Source organism: Hypanus sabinus, chromosome X2, assembly GCF_030144855.1.
Source record: "Hypanus sabinus isolate sHypSab1 chromosome X2, sHypSab1.hap1, whole genome shotgun sequence".
Classification (NCBI taxonomy): Eukaryota; Metazoa; Chordata; class Chondrichthyes; order Myliobatiformes; family Dasyatidae; genus Hypanus; species Hypanus sabinus.
Window position 1 is genome coordinate 7,822,426 of NC_082739.1, and position 15,648 is coordinate 7,838,073.

At 38.6% G+C, this 15,648-nt stretch overlaps 1 protein-coding gene across 4 annotated transcripts in view; it reads right to left on the minus strand.

Moving 5' to 3' along the window:
• Window positions 1-15,648, minus strand: part of kmt2a (lysine (K)-specific methyltransferase 2A) — a 174,986-nt gene that overhangs the window by 20,882 nt on the left and 138,456 nt on the right. For all 4 annotated transcript variants that reach the window (XM_059956887.1, XM_059956888.1, XM_059956889.1 and 1 more), the window contains 5 exons: window positions 14,976-15,071; window positions 6,643-6,722; window positions 6,040-6,207; window positions 4,852-4,926; window positions 3,987-4,161 (listed from right to left, as the gene is read on the minus strand). In XM_059956887.1, coding sequence (XP_059812870.1) covers window positions 3,987-4,161; window positions 4,852-4,926; window positions 6,040-6,207; window positions 6,643-6,722; window positions 14,976-15,071 — 594 coding nt within the window. The remainder of the gene's footprint in view (window positions 1-3,986; window positions 4,162-4,851; window positions 4,927-6,039; window positions 6,208-6,642; window positions 6,723-14,975; window positions 15,072-15,648) is intronic.

A 15,648-nucleotide genomic window follows, 5' to 3' on the forward strand; every position in this document is an offset into this window, starting at 1 on the left:
ATCATAAAGAAATCAATAACACTTTTCAAGATTTTTATAAATCTTTATATCAATCAGAATTTGATGGCGATCTGTCCATGATGGATAGTTTTTTTAACAATTTGAATATTCCCAAACTGACAGATGAAGATCGTAGCTTGTTCAATGCTCCTATCTCTATGGCCGAAATAGGAGAGGCTATCTCATTAATGAATTCAGGGAAAGCTCCTGGTCCTGATGGTTATATTATAGAATTTTTAAAAACTTTTTCTTCTTCGCTTTCCCCTTGGTTATGTGAAATCTTTAATGATGCATTTGCTAAGAAGAGATTACCTCAATCTTTTTATGAAGCTACTATCTCTCTAATTCTTAAAAAAGATAAGGATCCTACTTTATGTGCATCTTATCGCCCTATATCACTATTAAATGTAGACTCTAAGATTCTTACAAAAATTTTAGCCATTAGGTTAGAAAAGGTACTATCACAGATTATTTCAGAAGACCAAACTGGTTTTATTAGGAATCGGTATTCCTTTTTTAATGTTAGAAAATTGATTAATATAATTTATACTTCATCACCCATAATCCCAGAATGTATTATTTCATTAGATGCTGAAAAGGCTTTTGATAGAGTTGAATGGACATACTTATTTAACGCTTTGAGATATTTTAATTTTAGTCCTAATTTTATATCATGGATCAAACTAATATATTATAAACCTGTTGCTTCTGTTCTTACAAATAATTACAGATCCTCTTTTTTTCAATTATCTCGTGGTACGAGACAAGGTTGTCCCTTAAGTCCTTTATTATTTAATATCGCATTAGAACCTTTAGCCATTGCTATTCGTGAATCTCCTAATATTTTTGGTATTACCCGTAATGAGAAGTTATACAAGTTATCACTTTATGCTGATGACTTGTTGTTATATATTTCTGATCCTGACAGGTCTATTCCCGCTATTTTAACCTTGTTGGCTCAATTTGGTAGTTTTTCTGGTTATAAACTAAACTTGGATAAGAGTGATTTATTCCCTTTAAACGCGCAAACTTTATTGAATGATAAGATACCATTTAAAGTTGTTACTGATAACTTTATCTATTTAGGTATAAAAATTACCAAGAAATATAAAGATTTATTTAGACTGAACTTTTTACCTATGCTCCATCAAATTCAACAACTTACTACAAGATGGTCTCCCCTATCCTTATCATTAGTTGGTCCGATTAATGCTATTAAAATGATGATTTTACCGAAATTTTTATATTTATTTCAAGCTTTACCAATTTTTATTCCTAAATCTTTTTTTGATAATATTGATTCAAAAATTTCCTCATTTGTGTGGCAAAATAAAAACCCCAGGTTAAGTAAAAGGCAATTACAAAAATCTAAAAAGATGGTGGTTTAGCTTTACCTAACTTTAGATTTTACTATTGGGCGAATAATATTCGTAACCTAATATATTGGAAATTAGATTTGGATTCACCATTGTGCCCACAGTGGGTAAATTTAGAATGCAATGAGGTACAGGGATATTCTCTATTCTCCGTTCTTGGTTCTTCTCTTCCTACTGATTTAGTTAAATTCAATAAACAGATATCTAATCCTGTTGTCAAACATACATTACGAATTTGGTTTCAATTTCGTAAGTTTTTTACTCTGAAAAACTTTGTTCTTGATAGCCCTATCTTACTTATTTTTTTTTTCAAACCTTCTTTGACAGATCAAGCTTTTAGCATTTGGAAAAGGAAAGGTATAAAATGTTTTCGTGATCTTTTTTTTTGAAGGTAGTTTGAAGTCTTTCGACCAACTTTCCAACAAATTTAAGTTACCTAAATCTAATTTTTTTAGATATTTACAAATCAGAAATTTTTTTACATAAAGTTCTACCATCTTTCCCCAATTCAACTTCAATGGATTTCTCAGGTTTGATTTTTACCTTAAATCCTTGTCAGAAGGGATTAGTGGCTTTTATTTATAATATGATTATGAAGATACAACCAGAAATATCAGGTAGAATTAAACAAGAATGGGAAAAAGAACTTCAATATAATATATCAACAGAAAAATGGGAAAAATTTTTACAAATGGTTAATTCTTCTTATATATGTGCTAAACATGCTTTAATACAATTTAAAATTGTACATAGAGCTCATATGTCTAAAGATAAGCTTGCTCGATTCTATTCTCATATTAACCCTCAATGTGACAGATGTCATTCAGATGTGGCTTCATTGACCCATATGTTTTGGTCATGTCCCACTTTACATAACTATTGGAAGGACATATTTGCTACCATTTCCTCAATTTGGAATATCGATTTACAACCTCATTTTATTACTGCAATTTTTGGTATACCAAATGAGGATGGTAATCAGTTTTCCCCTTCAATTAGACGAATGATTGTTTTAGTAACATTAATGGCCAGAAGGTCTATATTACAAAGTTGGAAAGAAGTAAATCCGCCTACCACGTTTCAGTGGTTCTCTCAAACTATTTCTTATCTGAGCTTGGAAAAAATTAGAAGCACTATTTTTGACTCATCAATTAAATTTGAAGAAACTTGGGGACCGTTCATTCGACATTTTCATATGAATTAATTTGACCTCTTCCAGACCTTCTCTCTGCTTATTCTTGTTCAGGTATGGAGTTCCGGAGTTTTTGACACTATCATATACATATAAACTGTTATTATTGCCCATGTTAGTTTAGTTTAGTGTTTTTTTTTCAATATATATTTTTTCTTGTATTTTTAATTTTTTTTTCTTCTTTTGATGATTATTTTTATTTTTTTCATATATAATTATTATAGACTTGATTGATTAATATACTTTTTTTTGTTGATATTTAATAGGATATTGTTATCTTATTATTAATGTAATCTCAAGTCTATTGCACTTATAACCTATTCACTATTATATTATGTTTTCTTTATATATGAAATTCAATAAAAAGATTGAAAAAGAAAGAAAAAGAAAGTCATTATTCTATCCACCATTGAAAGGTGTACATTCTCAGAAGCAGATCCCAGCAAAAGCCTCCAGAGAATTGAAGCTGAAAGGGAGTATGTATGCATGCAGTGGGGGAGGGTATCCATTACTACATTCTATCTTGTAAAGTATACAAACACAGGACTGACATAATCTGCTTCTCAATGTACCCCAACTTTTCAACCTTGGCGATTAAACTTTATCTGTTTCTTCATTTTAGAATAAAATCTAAGCTCAGGCTACTGATGCCATGAATTTCCTTTTCCTTCCAAGAAAAAGAGGACAAACAGGTTGTAAAGCAAAACAACAGCTGAAAATCCTTCCAGTACATTCTAGTAAAAAATTCTTGTCACCAACATACTACATCTAATGCCTTGATACTCCAATGCAATGTGCAGTAACGTTACTATCTGTAATAAGCCCATGGCAATAGTGAGCAGCAGGATTATACACTCAGTGGCCACTATATTAAGTACAGGCGGTACCTAATAAAGTGGCCACTGAGTGTATGTTCATGGTCTTCTGCTGCTGTAGTCCATCCACTACAAGTTCGATACATTATGCTTTCAAAGATGCTCTTCTGCACACCACTGTTGTAACATGTACTTATTTGAGTTACTGTCGCCTTCCTGTCAGCTTGAACCAGTCTGGTCATTCTTCTTTGTCCTTTCTCATTAACAAGGCGTTGTCAGCCACAGAAGTGCTGCTCACTAGATGTTTTTTTGTTTCTTGTACCATACTCTGTAAACTCTAAAAAATACTGTGCTTGAAATTTCCTGGGAAAACAGCAGTTTCTCAGATATTCGAACCAGCCTGTTTGGCACCAACTGTCAAACTCACTGAGATCACATTTCTTCCCCATTCTGATGTTTGGTCTGACTAACAACTAAACCTCTTGACCATGTCTGCACTGAGTTGGTGCCACATGACTGGCCGATTAGATACTTGCTTTAATGGGGTGTACGGGTGTACCTAATAAAGTGGCCACTGAGTGTGAGCTTCTGCCTGAGATTTACCTTTGGTGTATTTCAGCCCTTGCGGAACCATGTGGATTGACAGGAAGTTCATCTACTTCTTGGTGTTTATGGAACTTGAAGTTGTAATTCTTGCAACGTTTTGCTCCATAAAGCTGTTCAATTAGGAATACCACTGCATCATGGGAAATGCCCAGCATTTTTAGGCCATTTACCGCTGAAAATGGAAAAACAAAAGCATAAACTGAAGCATGCATATAACCAGCCTGAGATCTTAAATTTCTGGCTCTGCAATCAGACTGCACTAGTTAGAACTCAATTAGTCTAAACAACAATTCAATCTGCTCATTTCTATTATGCTAATTCTAGTGAAATTGGAGAATATTGACAGAAAGCACGATTGAAATTCAATTATGAAAAGTGTTCTGATCAATAGAAGATTAAAGGGTGATTTGATTGAGCAGATGATCAACTAAGAAGATAGCAAAAGTGGAAAGAAAATATTTCCTCTGGTTAGAGACCAGAAGTAAATGACAGCTTGGTGAGTGACAGAGAGAACATTTATCCATATAACTTAAAATAAGAAAACCTCTGCCTAAAAAAGCTCTCTGGGCTGGGTTAGGAGAGACGGCAATGGGACAATGGGAAGCAGATGATTGAAGTTTTCAAAACTTGAGATTAAAGTAACAGAACCACAGCAGAAAGGTGGAATTCACATACAGATCAATAGTGATCAAATAGAATATTGGAACAAGCTCAACTTAAACTCAACTCGCACTCTCGATCGCTTCACACCACGGAAACCAACATCAGCACCGGCCTGATGAGCCTATAAGGCTCGGGACAGACTTCAACTTTAACTTTTAACTTTAAAGATGAAATTCCTTTTGCAATAAATGCTCCTTACCAGAAAATGATATGTGCTTCAGACGGGCATTTGTTCGAGCTTCCTGCACTTTATCTGTTAACACCTTCCAACCTTCTACAAGATAAATGTTCACAACAATCAGAAGCAAACAAGCTGGGCCGATTATTTTTCCCCACCATTGCAACAAAATTGTTTCCTATTACATAGATCCATAATACCATTTGCTAAATGAAAGCAAACTTAATCAAACTCATGGCTTGGATTACGTTTTCTTCAAATTGGAAACCCAGAAGGGGTGCTATACACTATTAATGTTGATAAGAATAGAAGACAACTTGCACTTAAGTTGTGAGTTTCATGATCTCAGGATACTCTAATGTGCCCCATAGTCTACTAAGGATAACATAGATAAATCAACAGTCAATGGGTAGAAAGTAACATCTGGGCAGTGCTTATCACTAGATTATTGGTTATAGAGTACAATTTGAGGGTAAATTAAACTGGCAGAATTCAACTCCTCTTGGTCAAATATTGCCACAGGATCTTTAGCCTCCAGCTTTAAGGGCAAATAAAAGTCTTCAACATTTCACCCAAAACAAAAAAGGCTCATTTGTCAATTAGTTCAAATCCACAATCACCAGAGTACAATCAACTGAACTGTGAACTGGGTATTAAAATCATTGGGATCAAGTAAAGTAAGAAAACTGCTTGATGTATTTTGATTTTTCAGGGAATAGAGTCTAAACAACTGCAGTGTGCCAAGTAAACCGAGGGATCACCGTTTTAACCCTAGTCAAAAACCTTGTCCAGCAACTTCAAATCTTTATTGCACTGCTTCACTGAATACCTCACTTGTATTGAAGACCGTTTCTCTCAAAAGGCTTTACAAATTCCACCTCAGTTAAACTTTTCTTTAAGTATATCCCTCAAATTTACGTATGAAAGTTTTTCAAAAAGCCATGCAATAATTGTGATCAGAACTACCCAATATTTTGCTCCAGATAATTTTTATTGTCAGTCTCAACTAGTTATGAGGAGGTATTTGGAAATGCAAAGATTTCTTTGTCAACCCTTGGTAGCGTAACTGTGATCATAATTTAAAAAGAAATGAAGAATTACAGATACAAATCAGCACTCATATTGCTGATCACTTTGATACAGACTACTTTCTTGCCCTTAGGAACAAAGCCCTCATTTCAATATGCATGCTCAGTAAACTGAATCTACCTTCAATGTTATCACACTGGATCTGAAACCCATCATCACTTGTGATTTGAAACAGGAGGCCTTTCTTTGATTTCTTCTCACTCCTGATCTCTCTTCTCTTTTCTTCTTGCTCAAGCAAAGCAAGTAGTGGAGAAGTGAAGGTGTCATCATCATCTGAACTTTTAGATTCTAATGGAAAAAGAACAAAGATTAGCAGTAAAAATGTTATTTCTGGCTTTCAAATATTTCAGCCAGGCTCCATTACTAAATTACTAAAACTTAATATGGCTGGAAGGAATTGAAGAACTTGCTGGAATACCCACCAAATAGTACAACAGGCTTTCTCATGCACAATATAAGGTGATCATTTTGCCCTCTTTGTTTATAGTCATCTGGGGGCTTTAGATTTGGCACTCTTGTGAAGTGGGAACATTTCAGATAACCTGTTGTGTCTCCTCACCTAATGCCTTCAAGTGCTCTAAGACTGAGTGAAGTAGCTGCTTGCAGTCTAGAGTGTTCCCACTTGAGCAAAATCGGCACGCTCCAATTTTAAAAACTCTTCGTTAATTAATTTAGGAGATCTGTTCTCTATACCTTTTATAAGGACTGAATCTTAAGGCTTACCAGTCACAAAGTCATCTTGTCCTTCTGTATTTGAGGTTGCTGTGTTCACTGGTTCCATAGGTTGCAGTATTCCCATTTGACTGAGAAAAGAAAAGACTTTAATCAGCAATGTCTTAGCACAGATTTGCAGGTACTTAGGTAAAACACATATCTAAACTCTGAATGCTCAAACATTAAATGTTTTGTGATGCTTCTGACATTTTAAATTATGTATCAGTTGCAACTCAGTTTGAAGTAGACTAACTCCAATTAGAAAATGCAGCTTCAAATTTAGAGACGTGAGCACAGAAATCGGTGTCAGCATCTGACTGTATGGAAAGCATATTACAGTACAGCCAAAGATGTCATCTATCAGATGAGACATTAAATTGAGGTTAATCTGTATCAATTTTGTAGCACTACTTGAAGCCTAATAATGGTTGATACCCCGGTTATATTTTTCTGCTCAACTAACACCATTAACAAACTACCTGCTAATTATCACAATGTTATCTGTGGGACCTTGGTCGGTACTGATCATTACATTTCCTACACTATTATAGTAGCCACATTATAGCACTTCTTAAGCAGACCTATAATTCCTTCAAACTGAATTGTTACAAGTGGAAATTCTTCCTCGTTCATTAATAAATAAAAGGTAGACATGAATACTATGCCCCCACAAAATAACTTCCCATCTGTAACTTATTTCACAAAGATCTGTATTTCCTTCTTAAAATCTCTTAAATGGACAGAAAGGTTAAAAGGATAAAAGTAATCAGGGTGGCTTCAAATTCACTGGTGTGTCCTAAGCTGAAGCATTTTTAGCTGTCTCATCAATTACTTTCTTTCCACAATATGGTCAGGTGTGGAGACTTTACTAATAACTGTACAATATGCAATTACATTTGCAACGAGTAAATGACAGAATCTATCCCTTTATGTTACAATAGTTAGTCAACATTCAGGCAGTGGCAAGTAAAATTCTTGCCACAAAAGTGCTGGGCAAATCTCCAACAAGAGAATCTAACCACTTACCCTGACAATCAACAGCATTACCATTACCAACTTTCCCCTTATCAACATTATTGGGGGAGGGGCAGTGTCAGAGGGTTATGAAAGAAAATCAGGGTCTGGGCATCCTAAGGTAGACATCTCCAAAGACTTTCCATCCATAGGGCTAAGTCAGAGTGCGTTGGAATACTCATCACCTGCCTGGATGAGTGGAACTCCAACAAAAATGTTGGAGTTTGAGATGTGTCTATCTCAGACACCTGGATGGCTCTCGAGCAGGCATGGGCAAACTACGGCCCGCGGGCCATATGCGGCCCGTTAAGCTTTTTAATCCGGCCCGCAGAACTTGATGAAATTATATTAATAAACCTTGTTAACGTTTTTTCCCCGCAATTCTGGCGTTTTCCCAATAGATGACGCACTCTATATACATTGACCTTTGTTGAGGTGCAGCGTATTACTCCACATTTGCGCTTTACTTTGTGACCTTGTGGCAACCCATTTCCTGGCACATCCGAACCGGCTCACCATTAGCCAGAATTCCGGCTAAGGGAGATAGTCTGCGGGGATTTGCGAGCACAGAGCTCCGCATATTGGCGCGCTCTCACTGTTCTGTCATTGTGCGGGTCGTTGTTGAGTTTTGGCACAGGGGACAATTGAATAAGAAGGAGCAGGACAAGTAGACCTGCATCTCCTACCGTTTTTGAAATAAAGACAGTCAGGAGGAGAGTGATGATGATAATATCTTGAAGGATAACAGAATTTTCAGTGCTTTAAAATAATAACTGTTACTATTAAAAAAAGCTGTATTTTATTCATTTAATTTTCAGTGTTTTAAAAGACATTTCAATAAATAGCTAAATACCATGGGACTTCAAAGACAGATATTTTGTTGTAATGCATTTGTTCATTTTCAATTGAAATTAAAGCACATGTTTTCTACATATCCCATGATATTTTAATTTCTCTTATGAGGTGTATTACCAAAACACTCCGTCCATCTGCTCCTGGTCCGGCCCCCCTGTCGAATTTTAGAACCCTTTGTGGCCCTCAAGTCAAAAAGTTTGCCCACCCCTGCTCTAGAGTATCAGGCTTTAGATATTTCAGAAAGGACAGGGAGAAAGGCAAAAGAGGTGGGGGCATGGCATTGCTGATCAGAGATAGTGTCACGGCTGCAGAAAAGGAGGAAGTCATGGAGGGATTGTCTACTGAGTCTCTGTGGGTGTAAATTAGAAACAGGAAGGGGTCAATAACTCTACTGGGTGTTTTTTATAGACCACTCAATAATAACAGAGACATCGAGGAGCAGATAGGGAGACAGATTCTGGAAAGGTGTAATAATAACAGGGTTGTTATGGTGGGAGATTTTAATTTCCCAAATATTGATTGGCATCTCCCTAGAGCCAGGGGTTTAGATGTGGTTGAGTTCGCTAGGTGTGTTCAGGAAGGTTTCCTGACACAATATGTAGATAAGTCTACAAGAGGAGAGGCTGTATGATCTGGTATTGGGAAATTAACCTGTCCAGGTGTCAGGTCTCTCAGTGGGAGAGCATTTTGGAGATGGCTGTCACAATTCTATCTCCTTTACCATAGCACTGGAGAGGGATAGGAACAGACAAGTTAAGAAAGTTAAGTGCTACACCTGCCCCCACACCTCTTCCCTCACCACCATCCCAGGCCCCGACAGTCCTTTCAGGTGAGGCACCACTTCACCTGCGAGTCAACTGGGGTGATATACTGTACCCGGTGCTCCCGATGTGGCCATTTATACATTGGGGAGACCCGCCGCAGACTGGGAGACCGTTTCGCCGAACACCGGCACTCAGTCCTCCAGCAGTGGCGGGATCTCCCTGTGGCTTCAATTCACTTCAATTCCACAGACCACTCCCACTCCGACATGTCTGTCCACGGCCTCCTCTACCGTCAAGATGAGGCCACATGCAGGTCGATGGAGTCTCCCACCTAGGTAGCCTCCTTCCTGCCGGCATGAACATCCAACTCACTGACCTCCGTTGATACCCCTGCCTCCCACCCTTACCCCCATTCCTATCTATTATTTTAGCCTGGTTCTCTTTCTCTCTTTTCCCCCCTCACTATAATCTCTCCCCCCCAGCCCTACCTTTCTTTCTCTTTTATTTCCCATAATTCTCCACCTTCCCCCTAGCCCATTTCCCTCCAGCCTATCATTTCCCAGCTCTCTACTTTATCCCTCACCCAATTCTTAACCCCCCTCGACCATCCCATGTTACTTCACTCCTGATGAAGGGTTTCGGCCTGAAACGTCGTTATTACCTCCTCCCATAGATGCTGTCTGGCCTGCTGAGTTCTGCCAGCATTTTGTGTTTTTTTAAGAAAGTGTTTAATTGGAGTAAGGGGAAAGATGGAGCTCTCAGGCAGCAACTTGGAAGCATAAACTGGGAACAGATGTTCTCAGGGAAATGTATGGCAGAAACGTGGCAAATGTTCAGGGGATATTTGCGTGGCGTTCTACATCGGTACATTCCAATGAAACAGGGAAAGGATGGTAGGGTGCAGGAACCGTGGTGTATAAAGGCTGTTGGAAATCTAGTCAAGAGAAGAAAAGCTTACGAAAGGTTCAAAAACTAGGTACTGATAGAGATCTAGAAGATTATAAAGCTAGCAGGAAGGAGCTTAAGAATTAAATTCGGAGAGCCAGAAGGGGCCATGAAAAAGCCTTGGCGAGCAGGATTGAGGAAAATCCCCAAGGCATTCTACATGTATGTGAAGAGCAAGAGGATAAGATGTGAGAGAACAGGATCAATCAAGTGTGACCGTGGAAAAGTGTGCATGGAACCGGAGGAGATAGCAGAGATACTTAATGAATACTTTGCTTCAGTATTCACTACGGAAAAGGAGCTTGGCAATTGTAGGGATGACTTACAGTGGATTGAAAAGATTGAGCATATAGACATTAAGAAAGAGAATGTGCTGGAGCTTTTGGAAAGCATCAAGTTGGATAAGTCTCTGGGACTGGATGAGATGTACCCCAGGCTACTGTGGGAGGCGAGGGAGGAGACTGCTGAGCCTCTGGCAATGATCTTTGCATTATCAATGGGGACAGGAGAGGTTCCGGAGGATTGGAGGGTTGTAGGTGTTGTTCCCTTATTCAAGAAAGGGAGCAGAGATAGCCCAGGAAGTTATAGACCAGTGAGTCTTACTTCAGTGGTTGGTAGAGTGATGGAAAAGATCCCGAGAGGCAGGATTTATGAACATTTGGAGAGGCATAATATGATTAGGAATAATCAGCATGGCTTTGTCAATGACAGGTTGTGCCTTACGAGCTTGATTTAATTTTTTGAGCATGTGACTAAACACATTGATGAAGGTAGAGCAATAGATGTAGTGTATATGGATTTCAGCAAGGCATTTGGTAAGGTACCTCATGCAAGGCTTATTGAGAAAGTAAGGAGGGATGGGATCCAAGGGGACATTGCTTTGTGGATCCAGAATTGGCTTGCTCACAGAAGGCAAAGAGTGGTTGTTGATGGGTTACATTCTGCATGGAGGTCAGTGACCAGTATGGTGCCTCAGGGGTCTGTTCTGGGACCCCTTCTCTTCATGATTTTTATAAATGAACTGAATGAGGAAGTGGAGGGATGGGTTAATAAATTTGCTGATGACACAGAGATTGGGGGTGTTGTGGATAGGGTGGAGGGCTATCAGAGGTTACAGCAGGACATTGATAGGATGCAAAAATGGGCTGAGAAGTGGCAGATGGAGTTCAACCCAGATAAGTGTGAGGTAGTTCAACCCAGTTAAGTGTGAGGTGGTTCATTTTAGGTCAAATATGATGGCAGAATATAGTATTAATGTTAAGATTCTTGACAGTATGGAGGATCAGAGGGATCTTGGGGTCCAAGTCCATAGGACACTCAAAGCTGCTGCGCTGGTTGACTCTGTGTTTAAGAAGGCATACGGAGCATTGGCCTTCATCAACCATGGGATTGAGTTCAAGAGCCAAGAAGTAATGTTACAGCTATATAGGACCCTGGTCAGACCCTACTTGGAGTACTGTGCTCAGTTCTGGTCACCTCACTACAGGAAGGATGTGGAAACCATAGAAAGGGTGCAGAAGAGATTTACAAGGATGTTGCCTGGATTGGGGAGCATGCCTTATGAGAATAGGTTGAGTGAACTTGGTCTTTTCTCCTTGGAGCGTTGGAGGATGAGAGGTGACCTGATAGAGGTGTATAAGATGATGAGAGGCATTGATCGTGTGGACAGTCAGAGGCTTTTTCCCCAGGGCTAAAATGGCTAACATGTGAGAGCACAGTTTTAAGGTGCTTGGAAGTAGGTACAGAGATGTCAGGGGTAAGTTAGTGAGGTTGTTTTTTTTTTTATATAAACGCAGAGAGTGGTGAGTGCATGGAATGGGCTGCTGGCAACGGTGGTGGAAGCAGATATGACAGTCTTTTAAGAGACTCCTGGTTAGGTACGTGGAGCTTAGAAAAGAGGGCTATGGGTAACCCTAGGTAATTTCTAAAGTAAGTACATGTTCGGCACAGCATTGTGGAATAAAGGGCCTGTATTGTGCTGTGGGTTTTCTGTTTCTAAAATCAAGAGTTCAATGCCATCCAGATGAATCAGCCCACTTAAAGAGTACTCTATTCGCCACCCTTAATATTCAACCTACCCAACACCAACATATTGTACTATCTACAAAATGCATGGCAGTTACTCTCAAGATTACTTCAACAACTTACCCCAAATATTCAACTATATAACTAGCAAGGAGGGCTTCAGGTGTATGGAACCACCAAATGCACATTTCACTCCCAGTCACACAGCATCCTATCAGGAAAATGTTTCACCATTCGTTCATCATCATAGGTATAAATACTGGAATTCCTTACCTGACAATACCTCAAAAGTACCTACTCCAGAGTGATTCAAGGCAGCAGCTAGGCAATTAATATTGGCCTAACACCCAGATTCTAGTCACCTCTTAATGGATACTGGCTAGCCATGGCTAGACTAGAGTGCTCTGAGATGAAGTGCACTCACATGAAGGACATAAATCAAAGACGTTTTCTAAGTGTTCATTCCTGCAGGTGCATTCACCCTTCCGCCCCTAACATTTTCATCTCCATTCCAGGCTCTTGGTGGGGTCAGGCTTTTGATAATGGATTCATGGGTGGTTTCTATATTACTGAAAAACCTGATTCTTCTGTACTCCCTCCATTCACCACATGTTCGTTAGGTCCTGGCATATCTGCTGGACCTCTTGCTTTGAGTGCCAATAAAGCCAATTATTTTCACTTGAGAGAATGGAACTTCTTGTTGAAGAATGCCTTACATTTGCAGTAGTTTAAATGCAAACATAATCCATCTGTTATTGCATGATGGGAATGGTTTTGGTAACAGCTGCCAGCTGTATCTACATAACTAATATTTTCCACTTCCTTTTTTTCTCCTCAATTCAACTTCTACTGATTAGGCTGCAGATGTTGTTAGTCTGCGCCTATTATACTGTTCCCAAGGAGCCGAGGCCATTGGGAACAGAAATATTTTCCCACTTCTGCCAACCCATCAACACTTTTCCTGTAGGATGCCAGCTCAGCTTGCTGCCAGCCATACTGGAAGCAATCAATTCAGGTTACATACTCTTTCTTCACTGAAACATTTTGCTAACCGTGCACCACTCTCACTCAATACCAGCAAGACCAAAGAGCTGATTATTGACTTCAGGGAGATCCTCATCAGGGGAATTAGGTGGAGAGAGTCAGCAACTTTAAGTTCCTCTGTGTTATAGTATCAGAGGACATGTCCTGAGTACAACACATAAATGCCATTACAAAGAAAGCATGGCATGCCTCTACTTTTTTTTAAAAATAAGTTTGTGAAGATTCAGCATGATTATCTAAAACTTTGACAAACTTCTCTAGATGTGTAATGGAGAGTATATTGACTGGCTGCATCATAGCCTGGTAATGAAATACCAATGTCCTGAATGGAAAATCCTACAGAAAGTAGTGGATACGGCTCAGGGGTAAAGCCCTCCTCACCATTGAGCATATCTACATGGAGCATTGTCACAGGAAAGCAGCATCCACTATCAAGGATCCCCACGATCCAAGCCATACTTTCTTCTCGCTCCTGCCATTAGGAAGGTGGTATATGAGTCTCAAGACCTGCACCACTAGGTTCAGTAACAGTTATTATCTCTCAATCATCTGGCTCTTGAACCAGAGGGGATAACTTCACTTGCCCTATCACTGAACTATTCCTACAACATATGGACTCACTTTCAAGGACTCTTCATCTCATGTTCTTGATATTTATTGCTTATTTATTTATTATTATTATTTCTTTTTTGTACTTGCAAGTTTGTTTGCACATTGGTTGTTGTCCGTCCTGTTGGGTGTGGTTTTTCATTGATTCTATTGTGTTTCTTGCATTTACTATGAATACCCGCAAGAAACTAAATCTCGGATTGTGACATAAATGTATTTTGATAATAAATTTACTTTGAATTTTGAAGCATGCAATAAGAACAACCCTTAAACTCACTCTTCCTGCTTTTCTCTGACAAATAAAAATGCTAAAATCATAAGAGCACAGATGATACAACTAAACACATCAAATCTATACCAATTTCTTAAAAAGCAATCAGTAAATACTATTCCCCATTGCTACCTTCAAAAATTTACCCCAAATACCCCCACCCCTTGAAAGACATAAGTCAACTTCTGTCCCCCATAGCAACACACAAAATACTGGAGGAACTCAGCAGGCCAGGAAGCATCTATGGAAAAAAGTATAGTTGACGTTTTGGCCTGAGACCCTTCAGCAGGATATTTAGGTGGTGCAGGATAGACTGTAACTGCAACTAGAATCAGAATCAGGTTTATTATCACAGGCTTGTGACGTGAAATTTGTTAACTTAGCAGCAGCAGCAGTTCAATGCATTATGTAATATAGAAGAAGAGAATAATAATAAATAAATAAATAAATAAATCGCAGTACAGTACACATATAATAAATAGATTAAAAATTGTGCAAAAAAACAAATAATATATATTTAAAAAGTGAGTTAGTGTTCATGGGTTCAATGTCCATTTAGGAGTCTGATGGCAGAGGGGAAGAAGCTGTTCCTGAATCACTGAGTGTGTGTCTTCAGGCTTCTGTACCTCCTACTTGATGGTAGCAGTCAGAAAAGGGCATGCCCTGGGTGCTGGACGTCCTTATTAATGGACACAGCATCATGGATCTTGTAACATTCATTGTCTCCTCCAGTCCTTGTACGTTATGCTAGTGATAACTACTCAATTTTTATATGTACATGTAATCTTAATAATTTTCCCATTAGCTCTTCTCACCTTGGTGAATCAGAATCCTGGTGACAATCTTCATGCTGCTGCTCATCAAATTCCATAGCATCTTGTACTGCTGCTTTTAGTTTTACATGAATAGAACTGAAATAACATTAAATGTTACAATTGGGGGATAGTATTGTCAGATTTATTTAACAGTATGGCAACAATATTAAAGTTATCAAACTTATTTAGATACATAGTGCATAACAGGTCCTTTTGGCCCAATGAGCCATGCTACCCAGCAACCCACCTATTTAATCCTAGCCAAATCACAGCATGATTTACAATGACCAATTAACCTACTAATTGGTACTTTTTTCAAATGTGGGAGGAAACCGGAGCACCCAGAGGAATCTCATGCACTCACGGAAAAACCATACAAACTTCTTCAGAATTAAAATCCGATACCCTGAAGTGTAATGGCATCATGCTAACTAAAGTGGCACCTCTTGCATGTGCCATCACATTGTTCTTGCATGATCATAAATTTTAAAACTAAAGCATTTGACTATGCTATTCCTGCTTAAATTATTTCTTGCTTATAAACATTTTCCCAATAATTTGAAATAAATGAACTACATTAACTGAGGTAGGATCGTATTCTGCCAAAGTACAACACCTCTGAACTGAACTTTGACACTGTAAATCTCTGAGCTCCTATCACTGGGTAGCTGGT